Source organism: Notechis scutatus, chromosome 2 (assembly GCF_049901735.1).
Source record: "Notechis scutatus isolate UNSWTSFEM ecotype Mainland chromosome 2, rNotScu1.2, whole genome shotgun sequence".
Lineage (NCBI taxonomy): Eukaryota > Metazoa > Chordata > Lepidosauria > Squamata > Elapidae > Notechis > Notechis scutatus.
Window position 1 is genome coordinate 198,271,940 of NC_142010.1, and position 18,364 is coordinate 198,290,303.

General features: G+C 36.8%; 1 protein-coding gene across 4 annotated transcripts in view; it reads right to left on the reverse strand.

Annotated features, from left to right (window-relative positions):
- SMARCA2 (SWI/SNF related BAF chromatin remodeling complex subunit ATPase 2) overlaps positions 1-18,364 on the reverse strand; it is a 115,896-nt gene that overhangs the window by 21,707 nt on the left and 75,825 nt on the right. For all 4 annotated transcript variants that reach the window (XM_087957772.1, XM_026675650.2, XM_026675661.2 and 1 more), the window contains exons 23-28: positions 17,428-17,474; positions 15,420-15,586; positions 13,136-13,299; positions 11,063-11,290; positions 9,136-9,213; positions 5,167-5,385 (exon numbers count right to left, since the gene is read on the reverse strand). In XM_087957772.1, the coding sequence (XP_087813898.1) occupies positions 5,167-5,385; positions 9,136-9,213; positions 11,063-11,290; positions 13,136-13,299; positions 15,420-15,586; positions 17,428-17,474 (903 nt within the window). The remainder of the gene's footprint in view (positions 1-5,166; positions 5,386-9,135; positions 9,214-11,062; positions 11,291-13,135; positions 13,300-15,419; positions 15,587-17,427; positions 17,475-18,364) is intronic.

Consider the following 18,364-nt stretch of genomic DNA (forward strand, 5'->3'; position numbering starts at 1 on the left):
CAAATTTCTATGAAATAGATACTATAGTACTCAATTACAAATTTTAATAACATTAGCTTTCCATCCAGCACACTATGAGCATGTGTCTATACTACAGTAACACTTTTTTCTCAAAATCTTTCCCAGATCATTTAATAGTTCTCCAAAGCAGACTCTAATGATATACAAGACTGACAATGCTGGACTTCACTAATATTAATGAAACCAGTCCTAGAACTACTTGTATCTAATACAATGATATGTAGCCACCATCAGTAAAACACAGTTGCAACACACTTCCCAGTTCTACTGTTTCAATGTAACACAAAGCAATTTAAGTATGACAGAATCCTACCAGGCTGAGATAATATATCTCACAAAAAGCAGTAAAAGGCAGCAAATAATCACTTCTTTACTTTTGATTGGAAAGAGATGGAAACTGCCATTTGATTTTTTTTCACTTGAACTCAAAAATACCTCTAGTTACAAAAAGCAATTGTTTGCAAGCACTAACCCTTCCCTATACCCCTTTTCTTTTGTATCAGCAATATTTTTGTTAAAATGGGGGAGGCAAAAATGATACCTTGGTTGCTTCATAGCACAAACACATATTGCTAAGTTCATCTCTCCGTTTACCTAACTTTATTCCCCCAACACCAATCTCACGAAGTTGGTTGGTTAATTCACAGAAAGTTAAGGGAATCCAAATCATATAGCACTACGTTGAAACTTGAATCCGAGTCTCCTTTGCCTAATTCTACATTGGTTTTTAATATAATTAGATTAACTCATTTTTTTTAAAAAAAACCCAAAGTAATCAAAAGTCAAAAATCCAGAATCTTTCACATTTATGAACTGCTAGGAGCCTATCAGCTCTTTCAGGTAGACCAGGCCAAAAACAAATTCCCCAAAGACTACCCAAACTCTACTGTATTGCTGCAGAGTACAATAAGAGAGTCTTGGATGCCCGGTAAAGTTTTTCTCTCTTTTTCTTTCCCCAACTATTTAGCAAAAAAACAAAAAAAAAAAAAAACCAGGATAAATCTTGAGTTTCTTTTTCTTAAACCTTCTATAATCTTTCAAGTGATTAAATCACTCCCCATCTTGCTTACTCTACAATATCACAACTTACTTATGTTAGATATGCAAAAGACACTTCCAAAAATATGGAATATGTTCCCTTGTAATCTGAATATAGTTCCCAATCTGTGTGTTTTAACCTAATTTTGCAACATAGTAGTAGTCTATGTGTATTTTATATACCCAGGTATACATAATATCATCAAGATAGTAAATTGAAATGGAAATGGGCTGGTCACATAGCAAAAAGAATTGATGGCAGGTGGACCAAGGCAGTCACAGAATGGATCCCACTGGATAAAAAGTGTCCACAAAATTGGATTGTGGACCCAATTGGTAAAAGAAAGCTCAGAATCATATAGTTTGGAAACATGTGCAGAGGCCTTCATCTTGCAGTGGACAGACAATGACTAAAATGATAATGATGATGATATATCTATGTAGAGTATGCATTTTAATCATTTTGTCACCTTCTAAAAATATTTATTAGATGGTAGTACTCCTGTAGGAGAGTATAGTCAATTGATAGTCTAGTTAGTAAAACTGCAAAATATTTTCCTGAAAGTATACATGATTTGTGATTAGATTATGATGTTGTTGTTGTTCTTTTTGTTGTTGATAATAATAATAATAATAATAATAATAATAATAATAATAATAATAATAATAATAATAATAATGATGATGATGTAGATAAGGAAAAGACCTAGTTATGGCTGACTAACGAAACACTGAAGAAAGAGACAGAAGGCCTGATTCTTTCAGCCCAAAAACAAGCCATTAGAATGAATGCAATCAAAGCCAGAACAGAAAAATCTGCTGATGACCCCAAATGGAGACTCTGCAAAGAAGCAGACAAAACCATCAATCACATACTGAGCTGTTGCAAGACAATTGCTCAGACTGACTACAGACAACGTCACAACACAGTCGCTCAGTTGGTCCATTGGAACTTGTGTTGCAACTACCATCTGCCTGGAGCAAAGAACTGGTGGGATCATAAGCCTGAAAAAGTGGTAGAAAATGAGCATGCAAAATTACTGTGGGATTTCCGAATACAGACTGACAAAAGTTTTGGAACACAATATCCAAGATATCATGATTGTGGAGAAGAAAAAAGTGTGGATCGTTGAAACTGCCATACCTGGTGACAGCAGAATTAACGAGAAACAACTTGAAAAAATCACAGATATCAAGACTTGGAAATCGAACTGCAGAGACTCAGTTATGCCAAACCAGTGCAGGTGGTTCCAGTGGTACTCAGCACACTGGGTGCTGTGCCTAAAGACCTAGGCAAGCACTTAAAAACAATTGGAGCTGACAAAATCACCATTGGTCAGCTGCAGAAGGCCACCTTACTGGGATCTGCTCACATAATCCGCCGGTACATCACGCAGTCCTAAATGCTTGGGAAGTGTTTGACTAGTCATTAGTGATACGAAACCCAGGATAGTTATCTCGTTTGCTGTGTACACTGTCATTTTTCTGTCTAATAATAATAATAATAATAATAATAATAATAATAATAATAATAATAATAATAATAATAATAATAATAACCATCATCATCATCATCCAGATTCTTGCATTGTTGGTCGCACAGTCAGCCAGATGTTTAGATTGGACTGGGCATTTTTATCCACCTGTAGTATTTATTATTAGCAGCAGCAGCAGCATGCTATCTTTCTCATAGTTAATGTATCGTAAGACATATTCAAGTTGTTTTGATTCCACAAGCATATACAGGTATCATCAGGTGAAGAAATTTTGCATCTGTTTACTTGTATATCAAATTTCCAAAGCAGCCCAATTCCAGAAGGACTCTGGGTGATGTACAGCATTAAAAAGAGTTTTTACTGTGTTGTTCTGAGGCGAAGCACACACTTTTCACATAAATCTCTCAAGTACAATCCCTCATTTCTCCAGAGTAAGGGCAAGAAAGACTGAGTTCTTCAGAACAAACTGCAAGAAATCTTAGTGGATGGTGATATATAGTCCAGCAAAGAAGGGAGGGATAACCCTGAAGTAGAAAGACCACAATTTTGTTTTAAAGGCAGCTTCCTATGTGCCTCAGGGATGAGAGAAATCAGAAGTATTAGCTGAGCTTGCAAGCAGCTATTTTTCAAATCATTTTGGATTCACCACTTCTGGAATGCTGCCATGTAGGTCAGTTCTGTTTATAAGGCAAACAAAAGCAGTGCTTTTTGTGCTTCTGCACATATATCCCAAGTTCTATTTTATTTTAATAGCTAGCATTTCTTTATCTTTTACTGAGCTTCTGATAAAACCACTTTTTTTTAGACGAGGTTGTAATTTGTTTGAAATTCTCCCCATATCAATCATACAATCCACATCAAGTACCTGATCGACCCCAAGCAAGCAAGTCCCAGATGTTCCATTACAAAACGCAACTGACAGGCAAGAGCATTTAGGCATATTCCAAACAACAAAGATTCTCAGAAGAATTAAAACATCTGGTGAGACAAGGACATAAACCTTCATGGCTCATTGCAAATGGTCATAGTTTTGGATTTCAGGATTGCTTAGTAGGGCTAAGAAAATGGAAATACGGAAAGAATGCGTTTTCCAACTTCTAGGGATGTACAGATAGTCCTTGACTTATGATAAAAATTAAGCCCAAGGGTTGTGTGGCTACATGAGACAGCCGTTGTGAAATTTTGCCACATTTTATGACTTTTCTCGCCACAGTTGTTAAATGAATCACTGCAGTTGTCAAGTTATTAACACGGTTGTTAAGTGAATCTGGCTTCCCCATTGAGTTTGCTTGTCAGAAGGTCACAAAAGGTGATCACCTGACCTCAGGACACTGCAACTGTCATAAATATGAGTCAGTTGCCAAGCATCTGAATTTTGATCATGTGACTACAGTAATCCTGCAGTGGTCATAAGTGTGAAAAATGACTTTTTCAGCATCATTTTAACTTCAAACAGTCACTAAACAAACTGTTGTAAATTGAGGACTATCTGTATTTATTCATTTCCCCAATAAGTGATATTGTAATAATGTTTTTTATATCACAAGAAATTGCATCCACTTAAGAAATGTAACTTATTACACATATGGTACCTAATCCAAGCAGAAACATTTGCAATGCAGACAATACAAATATCGTTCTGTATCTTTGCCTAAAAGCTTTTTGTTCACATCTGAGAAACTATGTTGAACTATTTCAAAACTACTGAACTTAACTCCAGTAAGGAAACTTCTTCCTGAATCAAGCTATTTATTCATCAGCATAATCGTGACTACGTATTGCAGCTAACTAAATTGTCTTCCCATCAGCAATACAATAAAATGGATCATATCCAAAGGCAAGCAAAAGGTTTCTTTATATCTGCATCCACACACACGCACACAAACAAACACAGATAAAGGAAGGGAAATAATATGAAAATATTTGCATTTGGAAACACACCTGCCTGACGCTCCCTGCCTAAAGAAGATGTGAGGCACATTTACATCCTCTGGTCACTCTCGTGGCTCCACATTCTAGTGCTGAACAAAAGAAATGGGAAAACATTCCTCCAATCCTAAATCATCATTCATCATTTAGATTACTGAAGGGGCCAAGTCCCTCGCAGAATGAGTATGTTGAAGTAAAGGTAAACTCGTACTCCACCAGCTCAAATGTTTCCTTCTCAATCCTCCTGTACAATTCTTCAACACCACTCAATTTAAAGTTCTTCCATTCAATTTAAAGTCAGACGAGCAAGTGTCTACTATTCCAAATCCAAAACCTCAAAGGTCAACAATTTTAGTAGTATCTGATAGGGAGGTACTCCAAATTACTCGTTCACCTCAGAGGGGAATTTCACTTTATTCTCCAGGTTGCCTACCAATAGCACTTAGACTTATATATCACTTTATAGAGCTTTACAGCCCTCTCTAAGCAATCTGGGTCCTCATTTTACCCACTTCAGAAGGATGGAAGGCTGAGTCAACCTTGAGTCTGGTGGGATTCGATCTGCCAAATTGCAGGCAGCTGGCTGTCAGCAGTAGTAGTTTGCAGTTCTGTGCCACCGAGGCTCTTATTCTTGTATTTTTGTATCTTATAATTAATACTGAAAAGAATAAGTTTTACATACCCTTAACCACTGTTTCTCTGTCAAAGCATCACTGTAGTCCACATCCCGACGCTGACGGGACCCTCTCCCAAATATTTTTTCCTCCTCCTCTTCACATGTAAGTCTTTCCACTTCAGCATCGTCTTTGATGATCCAAGATGGCAAATCGTCTTCCTCCATCAAGCGTGGTTTGCGTTTTGGGTTTCGAGCATCCTCCCTGCGCCTATCCAGGTCCATTCGCTAGAGAAGTGATAAATGTAATATTTAAGGAAGGTGATGGCAAAATAAACGCTGGCTTTCTATTTTCTCAATAAAATTATCTGCCAACCTGGATTCTGCAACACCACCATGAACTAGAAATATCTGTTGAACAGGAAACGCAATTAAGCATCCACTCTAAGAAGCAGATCTTAAATATAGTAAGCTATATACATCAGCCGTTCTAATACTGGATCTTAGCCAAATTGCAAGTACCAAGAAACAAGAGGGAATTATCAGGATGACTGAGAAATAGTTTGCAGAAGTACAAATACCCTTCAACAACAAATTTCACTTATTTGTATATATTAAGTTTTAAGCATTAGTTCTTCCACAATAATCTTCTTTTAAAGTAATATCAAAACTAAGAACTACTACAGCTTTTGCTATCACGCAGGTGTCACAATACTGAGCTTTTCAGCAATCTGTTCTATTACTTGATTTCCAAGTAAATTAGGCTACAATTTAGTAGGACACCAATTGTACTCCTCAGCCTTCCTTTTCCTGATTCATCAATTTAGCTGATGCTCAATTTGGCAATAAATGAACATTGGGAATTACCATTTAAAAAAGAAATATAAGCTTATTAAGCACAAAATCTCAGAGCAACAATTATTTAATCTGATTTGTTTCCTACAATTTTTGTTTCCGTACAATAGTAAATTAAAGTTTAACTACAGTAAATTCTGTTCTTGAAGTTAGGTGCAAGGCAGAGGGGTTTTGGGTGCAGACATTTCTGCCTATGTACAAATTAGTGTTACATAGTAACTACCCCAACACCATATGAAAAACCATATAGATATATTCCATTCTAACCATTGTGAAATAATTATAGCCACAGAATTTCAGCCCAGATAATGGAATTATACTTTCAAGACTTTGTGTATTTCCTACAGCAGATTTTACAAAGAATTTTGATTTCAATTCCCTTTAATCAGCAAAATGATCAGCACAGAGGCCACACTGCACACAAACTCCTAATGAGTGTCATTGTCATAAGAGATACACATAAGTAAAATTACAGAATGTTATTCTTCTATTGACATTTCTATAGCAACACCACAAACGATGAGCTTAGTTTTAAACGTTTTAATCACATCCATTCCTGAAGAAATGTTTACAATATCAATCACCCAGCCTAAGATATTGGTCAATTAAATCTTGACATTTTCATTAATAATGAAGGTGAGAGACTCTTTTGTTTTAATGAAAAATATTTACCCAAAGCACTCTATGATAATATTACACATACTAATCTTTTCTATTAAAGATAAGACTTTTTAACCCATGTATGTGCATGGATCAATATACTCCTAACTCACTGGGATAATATTACTATTCTAAAATTTTATCCAGTTCCTTCTACCATAATACTCCTGGTGTAGATACACCAGTGGGGTACACCTGGTGGGACCCAGAAGAAGGCCTTCTCCGTGGTGGCTCCCTCCCTCTGGAACAATTAATCCAGGCTGCGCGGGAACACAAGGCTGCGCTGCCCACATGGCCTGTGGGAACACAAGGCTTGTGTCTCTTTCATTGCGAACACGAGGTAGTGAGGGGAAGGGGGAAAGGGCGGAGGGGAGGAACTTGCCTGGCCACCGGGCTGCTTCTTTCCGCTTTTTTCTTTTTCTGCTTTTGGCTGCACACAAGGAAAGCAGCAAAATTATTTCTTTCTCTCCCCCAAACTCTGCCAGAAATGAGTCTTTGGGACCCTGCAAGGCATCCTGCTCCAAGAGGCTGCGCCAGCAAAGACTCATTTCTGGCAGATTTTAGGGGAGAGAAAGAAAGACTTCTGCAGCTTCTGCTACTTTTGCTGCTTTCCTTGCATGAAGCCAAAAGTCAATCAGTCTCCCTCCCTCCCTCCCTCTCTCCCCACCCTCCTGAGAACGGAGCTGGAGACGTTATCCTGCGATCCCAAATAAAGAATGATTGATCGGTAGGAAAACTGGGTGGGGAATTTTCTTGCACACTTTTTTGGGGATTTTCCCAGGTCCACAGGATTTAAAATTATGAGTTTGATGGTCCCTAAGGTCCAAAAGGTTGGCGACCCCTGCTCTGGAACATTCCCTCAGAGATTAGACTAGCCCCCACTGATTCTCTTCCGGAAGGCGTTGAAGACCTGGTTCTGCCAGCAGGCCTGGGGAACCCAGAGCGGGATGGAGCCCATTAAATGGCTCACGTAATCTGCTGTCGCTGGGGGGGGGGGGTGATTTTACTATATTAATTTATTTGATTTTATGAGTTTTATTGTTTTAAATTGTGGTTTTATATGTTGCAAGCTGCCTTGAGTTGCCATGGCGAATAGGCAGCAATACAAATCTAATAAACAAACAAACAAACAAATAAATAAAAATATTGGCTTCTTAAAAGGAAATAGAGGGGACTTTGGGAGCAGGGGTTGTCTGATTACAAGAGTTCACAGTAGGACACATGAAAGAGGAGGACATCTCCAATAATTTTGGAGAAAAAGAAGACTCTAGCTTAATGTGAAAATGGGCCAAAACTCCCAGTATGGCTACAGTCTGTGATATTATTAGTCTATACAGAATTCTACATACATCCCACGCAGTGGTGGGATTCAAATTTTTTTACTACTGGTTCTGTGAGCGTGGCAGGGGAAGGATACTGTAAAATCTCCAGTCAGAGGTGGCATTTGCCGGTTCTCTGAACTACTCAAAATTTCCACTACCAGTTCTCCAGAACTAATCAGAATCTGCTGAATACCACCTCTGATCCCACGCCTATCTTTAATTAACCCTAAAAATTTATTGGCTTTAGAGAAACTGAATATGTTCTTGACTTCTGACTAATCTATCAGTCTTAAAGTATTTCCTGTATTTATAACTAATAAAAAAATCCATAAACATTAGATCTCTAATCATTATAGAGCCTTCATTTTTAAAAATATTTTTTTTATTATTCTCAATGGTCTAATGTTATGTTGGAACGTTCTTTTAGTCTGCATGTTTTTAATAGTGCTGTATAAATTTGGTAAAGAAAAAAGTACATAGATAACAAACATTCTTCAAAGAAGTCTCATTGCTTCTCTACTGTTGCTCCCTCTTGCTTTCATTTATTCTGATCAAGATCTGTCACTAAGATCTATGAGAAAGACTCAAAGGCAGCCAACAAACAGAACAGGTGAAGAAGAGAGACCAGTTGGATTAGCAGCCAGGATCATAGCAGCCTCTTGTGGCACACATAGAGAAATGCATTTCAAGACTAGTTATTAATCTAATAGAGAGATTAGTGTTTTTTAATCCAATAAATAGGTAAGTGTTGTATTTCACTCAGGTTTTGTAGAAATACATAAAAATAATTAATTTAGTTTAGCCTGACTGATATACCGTATATTGAAAAATAGCATGATCTATTCATTTGTTTCTTTTCAACGGTTAATATATATAGGTCCAAAATTCACAGAAGGGTGAATAATAATTTTGCTAGTTAAAAGGGTGTTCCAATCTATTCTATGTTGAAACGCTAGAAATGGCATCCACACTTATTATTTAACATAGAGAAGCAGTTATAACGTTTAATTATGGAAATGGACATCTTCAAAAGGAGATAAAGATGCAATTTGTTAAGAGTGTCCTTCTGTTTCATACATTCCTATGTGTTAGGGATTTCACAATTTTCTACTTTAATGACTTCATCCCTAGGCTAAAAAGTGAGCTATAAAGGTTAACAAGGCAACAATTTCTATTCACAATTAGAAACATGCATCACTACCATGAAAAGGTCAAATTCCTCTTCACGTCGTGCAATCATCTGATTCAGAGTCTCATCATCAGGAACTTCATCTTCTTCCTAAAGATGGAAACAAAAATGTTTACAGTTTTGTTTTCTTTCGTTCAATCATGTCTGATTCTCAGAGAGGCTGACTGGACAAGCCTGTGCAGTTTTCTTGGCAAGGTTTGCAAATTTGCCATTGTCTCCTTCCTATGTTTGAGAGAAAGTGACTGGCACAAGGTCATCAAGCTGGTTTTGTGCCTAAGAAGGGATTAGAACTCAGTCTCCCACTTTCTAGTCCGATACCTTAACCATTACACCAAATTGACCCTCTATTAGAAAAAAACATTAGACAGAGTCAATTATATTAGAAAATATAAGTATGTGCATATACGGATAGCCCTCAAGTTACAATGGCAATTGGGACTGGGACTGCTCTCGCTCAGTGATGTACAGGTAGTCCTCGACTTACGACCACAATGGAACCCAACACTTTCGTTGCTAAGTAAAAGAGTTCTTAAGGGAATTTTGCCCCATTGTACGACCTTTCCTGCCACAGTTGTAAGGTGAATCACTGGCTTCCCCACTGACCTTGCTTGTCAGGAGGTTGCAAAGTCATTTGTCAAGCATCTGAATTTTGAAAAAGGGACTGTGAGTATGCTGCCATGGTCATAAGCAGGGGTGGGATTCAAATTTTTTAACAACCGGTTCTGTGGGCGTGGCTTAGGTGGTGGGTGTGGCTTGGTGGTCATGTGACTGGGTGGCCATGGCTTGGTGGTCATGTGACTGGCTGGGCGTGGCCAACTCAATATCACTCACATTGAGGCACGCATCTCCTCGCCTGGCCTCTCATGACTATGGGGATGCTGCAACAGTCATAAGTGTGAAAAATGGTCATAAGTCACTTTTTTCAGTGCCATTGTAACTTTGAATGGTCACTCCACACAAGCAAAGTAGCAGCAAAGTAGCAGAAAAAAAACTCCAGAGAAGTTCCTGAGACTGGAAGTCTAGTCCTGCCAAGAATGTAATAAGGGTTAACGGAGAGGCAGTTTCTGTAAGCAACACCAGAATGTTTCCTTCCTGCCTTCCTTACAGGATTAGGCCAGTAATTTCTTTTAACAACCGGTTATCCGAACTGCTTAGAATGTTAACAACCGATTCTAGCGAATAGGTGCGAACTGGTAGAATCCCACCCCTGGTCGTAAGTATGAAAAACGGTCCTAAGTCACTTTTTTCAGTGCTGCTGTAACTTCAGTCACTAAATGAACTGTTGTTAAGTCGAGGACTACCTGTTGTCATAAAGGGCAATGCCATGGGACTGCTGGGGTAACTCCAAAATACATGGGCCAGTAAGTGGGAAGTAGCCAGAGAACCACCTAAGGAGCATGGGGATGTTGCAGGGCTACGGGGGAGGACCTGGGACACAACTCTTTCTACAAGCTTGGACTAGTCGTCTGGCTTAAGAGCTGCTGCATCACTTGACAAACCTCGGATTTCCTTCCACTCCTGACAGTAGCTAGCAGAGCAACAGCCACTTCTGGGTTTATAGGGGTCTGGGGGTTCTGCCAGTTCAGAGTCTACCCCTTCTGTTTCTGTTGGTAAAGCCTCACTTTTCCACTTCTGGTGCTTCTTCAGCTCTGGCTAAGATTGATGGTCAGGGCATGATTCAGTGTTCTCTTATGAACTAGAGCAGGGTGTCAAACTCACGTCGTCACGGCATTGTCATGTGACGTACAGCATTTTTTTCTCTCCTTCGCTAAACTGGGCATGGCCAGTGTGTGACACATCCGGCCCGTGGGCCATGAGTTTGACACCCCTGAACCAGAGCATGAATCAGGAACTAAGTGAATAAGCGTAGGGATACTGGAATTGGGAGGAGTAAGAATGCAATGCACATCTATTTTTAACAGAGATTTTTGTAGAATACCTCATTTTCTTCTTCATGCTCCAATATGGCTTGGAGAAAAGCTCTTCGTTCATGACTTGAAGATTTTTGATCAAACATGCCAGCCTGAATGACCTTCTGATCCACATTCAGTTTATATTTTGCAGCTGCCAAGATTTTCTCCTCAACACTGTTCACTGTGCACAATCGTAAGACTCGAACTTCATTCTGTTGCCCAATTCGATGAGCTCTGTCTTGTGCCTGCAAGTCCTGTAGAACATATGTTTGGTACACTTATAATATTGGAGTAACTGACAAAGCAAAACATCATCATCAACATTTTACCTTCAGAAAAGCACTACAGACTATAATCAATATTCCTAAATTTAGACCTTCTTATACATTAAGCTCTTCAAAGTTCCAATTAATGAATTCCTGGATCCATAATACAATGATATAAAGGAAGATGAGTGTCTTGTTATACCAACATCTCCCAACTGCCAGCATAAATCACACAATCATATTGTGATACAGTTACTTGAATGTTCTTCTATCATAACTGGTTTCCACTTGTTCTTCAATTTTAATTAGAATTAATTTATGGTTAATATATCAGATTGATGACTGATGTATTTTAGAGCTCACCTATGTTATATTATTCACCTCAAAAAAAAAGATACCTCAACTATTGTTTATGGTATTTAAATATATATATATATATAACAAGCTTTCTCCGGAGTTTGGCTTTAATACTCAACTATCAGCAACATAATATAGTTTGCCAATGGAGCATCCTAATCCATGGTCATTGTAAGAACTTAAAACGTAAGTTACTCAGATCCTGAATTTGGAAGTCTTCTTCATAAATGTCTGTGGAAATTTTCAGTCATCCAGGTCATTTTCAAGAGGCAACTGGACTTTCTGTTTTTGTTTTTTTTTGAAGATGTTTTGCTTCTCACCCAAGAAACTTTTTCATCTCTTCAGCCAAAGAAGCTTCTTGGATGAGAAGCAAAACATCTTCAAAGAAAAAACAAAGTCCAGTTGCCTCTTGAAAAAGCACCTGTGGGACCTCTTCTTTGTAACTTCCATTTCCTTGCCATCAAAATGTTCTGCTTTCCCACCAGTTTGAGAAAATTTGATGTTGAATATATCATTAATAAAAATGTAAGTATTTAGCTCATTCTTTCTCACTAATTTAAATCCATTATATATATGCTTGTTTAAACATTGCACAATAGTTTATATTAATATTGTAATTTGCATAGCACTTTTAAGTATTTCAATAAAAACAATTATATTTATGTCTAACAAATGGCATTAGTGATAGTCTTTGACTTAGGATGGTGATTAGGACAGGATTTTCCCTCACTAAGCGATGCAATAGTAAAACATGCCTGTATTGCTTAGTGAACATCAATGCCTGCAATCCCAGTTATTTATTTATTAAATCTATTTGCCATGGGTGGCAGCCGCTAAGCAAATCCCAGAGTTTGCTGAGACAGCTTCTTTCCAGATTCCCATAATCAAGTAAGGCAGCTTACAGGAAGCTGCGTGAGAGGCAAGGATGTGAGGGAGGCACAGCAAGAGTTGACTTTTGGAGAAGCTGGCAGGGAAATGACGGACGCAAGATCACAGGGCATTGCAACCAATCACGTGAGCTGGTTGCCAAGCACCCAGATTGCGATCATGTGACTGTAGATGGACTGGGACGGTCCGAATTCAGTCATAACTACAAAATTGTCTTAAATTGGGCACTACCTATAGTTTAAATAACCAATATTCAGTCTTCTGCAGCTCTTCAAAAATGTAATATAGTGGGAGTGGTCCATCTATTTGAGCATAGGCTGTTCCAGAGGAGAAAAGACATCACTGAGAAGGCTTTTACCATGGAGCCCCTACAAATGCTATATCCTTGGTGGTGGGAACCATAGCAAATTTTATTTCACAACCCGCAGCAAAATTGATAGTGGTTGGAAAAAGAAAACAAAGCGGATGAATCCAGAATAAGTTTGGTAGGAAATGACACAGCATCTCTAATGTACTCTAACACATAACTGTTCACAGAAAGCTTTGTTTTATTACTAAAACAACACAGAACAATGAATTGTAAATTACCTGGTGAGGATTCCAATCACTGTCAAAAATTATAACAGTATCAGCTGCCTGAAGGTTCAAACCCAGACCTCCTGCTCTTGTGCTCAGCAGAAAAATAAAGTATTGGGAATTGGGCTCATTGAATTTCTTCAGCAGAGTTGCTCGATCTTCTGACTTTGTTGTTCCTAAAAAAAAACACCCCAGTGTAAATTAAAAAAAAAGAATTCAAGAATTCCTAGCCTGCAAATATCTCCTCATTATCCAGACTTTCAATCATCTACAATATTGATCACAGATTTAGTTACACTGGGGACTCACCCCTTTATTTGCAATACAGAATGAATTTGGAAGCAAGAATATGTTTTTGAATGTACTAACTAAAGTACTTTTCTTATGCTTTGCTTCAGGAACAACTATTTTTAAGACTGTTGGCATCTTAACTGAAGAATTACAATTGTTCTTGGTGAAGAAGCTGACTCTAATGAATTTGTTAACCAATTACATGAAGATAAAATCAGCGAAGTTTATTTCTAAGCCATCATATTTGAAAGCTAGTCTGAAGTAGTGGTTAAAATGTTGGTCTGGGGGTGAGGAGTACCAGGGTCCAGTCTACTTTCAGCCTTAAAAACTTCGGTGACTTTGGACCAATCACTTTCTCACTCTAACCTATTTTACAGTGTTCTTTAGAGAAAAAGACAAAGAAGAGAGCAGTATAGATGGTGCAGTATAGATGGTGCTTCAAGTTCATGAATGAAAGACTGGACTTTAAAAGCATTTGATATTGCTGATTCTGGGATTATTTGAACAGATTAACAGAGTTGGAAGGGACCTTTTAGGTTACCTAGTCCAACCTCCCACCCAAGCAGGAGACCCTACACCATTTCTGACAGATGGCAGTCCAGTCTTTTCTTGAAAGCTTCCAGTGATGAAGCTCCCATGACTTCTGAAGGCAAACTATTCTGTTGGTTGATTGCTCTATGTAATATTTATGTGTTGATTATTGATAACACCTCCCAAGAACAAGTTCTCAAAAGTGGCTTGTTTATTTGAGCCATTTGTACGTCACCTCTGCTTATAGTTTGGGAAATAACATTAAAGTGGATCACAATATTTTTATGGATGTTTGCATAGTAAGCAGCAGAGACAAGTTACTCATATAGATGTTCTGCTCATAAGAAAGTGGAACATCTATTTGAAGCAAATCCCAAGTGATTTCAAGTAAATCTTATTATTTACACAAGTTCTGATTGTCCTGAAGAATAACCACACTGTAGGAGCAGCTGTTTCCCTTCCCCATAAGTGTCTATAATCAGGAGTGACTCAGATGGATCAGATAATGTTGGTCTAGGTTGGAGGACATGGTTGTTTTGGCAGTTAAGATCTTTCCTCAAAGAGATGACTTGATAGAATCCTCCTGTACAATAATCTCATTACCTCCATGTCAGCGGCAGTTTGTATAACTCCCTTTTAGGGAAGAGTTAATTTTTATTTTTCTAATAGTTTTATTTTGCTAAACATGCTTCTCAGATATGATTTTTTTCCTTGAAAAAAACTTCACCTTCAGCCAACGACCAAATACAGGGAGAGTATTTAATTGAACAGTATTTTATCTTTATACATATTCATATAATCATAACCCCCCGAAATCTCTTCTGACATGGAAGATCTGTAGAGACATACTGTGGTTTGTGCAATTAACTTCAAACCTTTTAATAAACCTCTCCCCTCAATCCTTTATTTAGTTAAGAATATCACTTCCTATGATGGAAGTAAACGTTAATCAATTTTAATGACTAAGAAGAATCCAAACTGGATCAGAAATACCAAGGACATTTTAACTTGACAATACAGTCTTTTAGAGAACTGGAGAAATGAAGGTAAAAACTTCAGTGGAATTTCTAGATTCTACCACATTATTATTTTGAAAGACAGCCTTAAAATAATGAAAAGATGAAAGGAACATGATGTTTGAAGCATTTGTGACCCTAGTCTTGATTGTAAGATCCCTGTACAGTATCTCAATATCATTTATAGGAAGCTAACAAGCTGAAACACCATTTCAGAAGCTGACAGCCTGTTTCACTGTAATAATAGGGTATCAGCAAACAATGTTCGCAATCACTGAATGACAATGGCAACAAGTAATAAAAGTCAAGAATGTTAGACATGGCTTTCCCAGCCAAAATTTAGAGCCTTTGTTACAATAATACAAAATAGACCTTTAGTTTTTTAACAGCGTATTAATTAACGAGAGGTATTCCTATTGTAATCTTTAAATGAACTCTAGATTCATCACGGACATTACCATCAAGCCGCAAATAAGCAAAGTTTCGAAAGGCAAAATAATCTTCCATAATAGTCATAAGGGATGTCATTTGACAGAAAAGAAGCACACGATGATTAGTGGCTCGCAACTTTGGTAGAATTCGATCAAGTAGCTCAAACTTCCCGGAAGCCCGATAAAGCTCAGCTCTGTAATAAAATAAAAAAAACACCACACAAGAATTATTTTTATTTGTATAGCTCTTTATTAACTCTCCCTAATCTATTTTCCAAAATTAAATCCAAAATCCAGAAAAAGCAAAAGCAAACAGACTAAATACTGTCTGGGAGGGAAGGAGGGACGAAGGACTAGTTTTAGAAGGAAAAATACCTTATGTCTGGAAAGAATCTTTTTAATATATAATTTTTATTTAAAAAGTTTTTAACAAAATAAAAGCCATAAAAGAAAATAAATATAATAAAGAAAAATAATGACAAGAAAATACTAAAGTAACATAAAGTAAAGATGATAAAGATTATAATTTCCTTCACAGCAATTATAAATACATTTATATTTTATCCTCTCTCTCTTCTCAGGTTGCATGAAAATTTCATTCTTTCCCTAAGCTACACTTTCCAATTTTCGAATCCATAAATCACATGTTTGTCAGAAAGTCTTTTTCACCTAGTTGGTCTGGAGCTCCTAAGAGAGGAAAACTTCAGAATTCTAATATTGAAATATTCAGTATTCAGTACAAATAGAAGGAATGGACATTTCTATTATATTTGTTATCCACAGACTTTTGAAGTGTTCAGAAGATTGCTTCTTCAACCTCTTCAACTATTACTTTTTGGTAGTTTGGATTTTTCTGAGGACATATTTCATCCTCTATTTTCAGGCTTTACACACAATGTGTTATTGCTTATTTTTCTAAAATTTGTAGATATAAAAAGGCCATTTTCTTTGTGTAATTTGAGCGTGACTTGACAAACTAATTTAAGTTTATTCTCTGCAGTTAATCTCACTTTACCAAAGTGATATATTTCTAAGTAAATATATCCATAATTAACTGAAGGACTATCTCTCTCCTGCTGTGTGAATCTGCATAGGTCAGCAATAGAAACCCTTCTGAAAATATTTCATAGCTACAAGCTCTAGCATGTGGGAGAAGGCTTCTCCTATGTGACCCCTAGACTATGGAATGTACTCCCCAGGGTGTAGTTGTGTCTCCCTGCATGTCTCACAATTTAGGAAACGAGTGAAAATCCATCTCTTTCATCCAGCTTTGAAATATGAATTGAATAGTATTTTTATTTTAATGAGGCTGATTTTAAGCTGCTCTTGATTTTAATTATATTATTTATTCTAATTTTTATGTTTTTTTAATTTTTATTGTTAATTGCTGTAAACAGTTTTGAATGTTTAAAGTCAGAAACAGTGAATTAGTGCCTTAAAGTTTTCCTTACTTTCAAGGAAAGTAAGGAAAACATATGTCTCCACTAGAAACTAAGGGGTCTAATGTGCAGCCATGCAAAATTGGGATTTGCCTCCACCTAACTGGTAGATCACCCAGTATCCCCAAAAGAGATACTTTGTTGCTATTACTATTCCTTCTAAATATTTAATTGGCTAAGAGTTCTAATAACTTGCTTTCCCTTAAGCTGATTTGCACTTTACTTTTGTTTTATAACATAACTTTCTCTAATATATATGCTTCTTTTGGTATTTTGGTCTCCAATTATAACATCAATAAATAATGCCAGTAACCCTGGGATTTATTTGGCACTTAACAGTACACAGTTTATTAATTTTATTTACTTTATTGATTTATTTATTTAAAGATTTATATGGCTCCCATCTTAAACAACTCTGGGCGGTTCAATTCCTTTTATCAATATAATATTAACTTGGTGCTTTATAAGTGCTTTATTGTGCCTAGATCGTATCTTATTCTAATTTTTATGCCAATGTATTTTCTGAATGTTTTTGGTTTTAATTTGATATAACCCCATCTATTAATACATTGGCCATAAATAAATGAAAAAATTACCCATTGATAACACCACTGGAATAACCCAAATGTTCAGCAAAGGATTCCTGCAAAATGATAACAATGGATTATTTACTTTTTCATATTAAAAGTTCCCTAAAATTCATCAGAAGAAATGCTTTACAACGTATAGGACCATGTATAAAACATCTCTCTTCCAATAACTGAAACAGCCACAAACAGCCACGTTCTGGGCCTCCACTTTGATACCTGATGAAAAACATGGACAGTAAATCAAAGTGAAGTATATAAACACACAGGGACATTGGGAATCAGCTTACAAAGCAGCAACATCAGCTGCAACCACCCCCCAGCTTTTGAAATGAACCTACTTGTACTTATTTTTCACTTTGAGAAATACCACTTGAATGCTTTGCATAGCTCTAGAAGTAAATCACTTAAAAGGCATAAATTCAGCTTTCTATTTTCAATGTTATTTAAAACAATGGATTTCAGAAGTTATATTTTTCCTAAAAAGTATAAAAGCATACTTAAGATACATAAATTAGCTGGCAAGCTACATGCAATTATTAAAGTGGTGGGTTAAATAAATAATGGACAACTAATTGATTAAATCCCAAAGGTGCTTTTTCAAGACGCAACTGGACTTCCTTTGTTTTTCCTTTCTCATCCAAGCTTTTTCAGTTCTGTAATTGATTAAATGATTGCAACTAATAATTTCCTTGGTAATCTATGAACAATTTTACAATATATGCATTACGTGTATGATTCATAGAAAATAATGATTTATAACTGAACGTGTATTTGCTTGATTATTCGTGTATTTACAATTATTTATTTATAACTTCTATTTCCATGGCTGCCAACTACTATAACAATTGTACTAACACAACTTTAAGCTACAATTGTTGGGTTGTCTCATATTGCTGCAAGTGAATGCGTGTGGACATGCAGCTTGTTCACTTCTGTTCTTTTT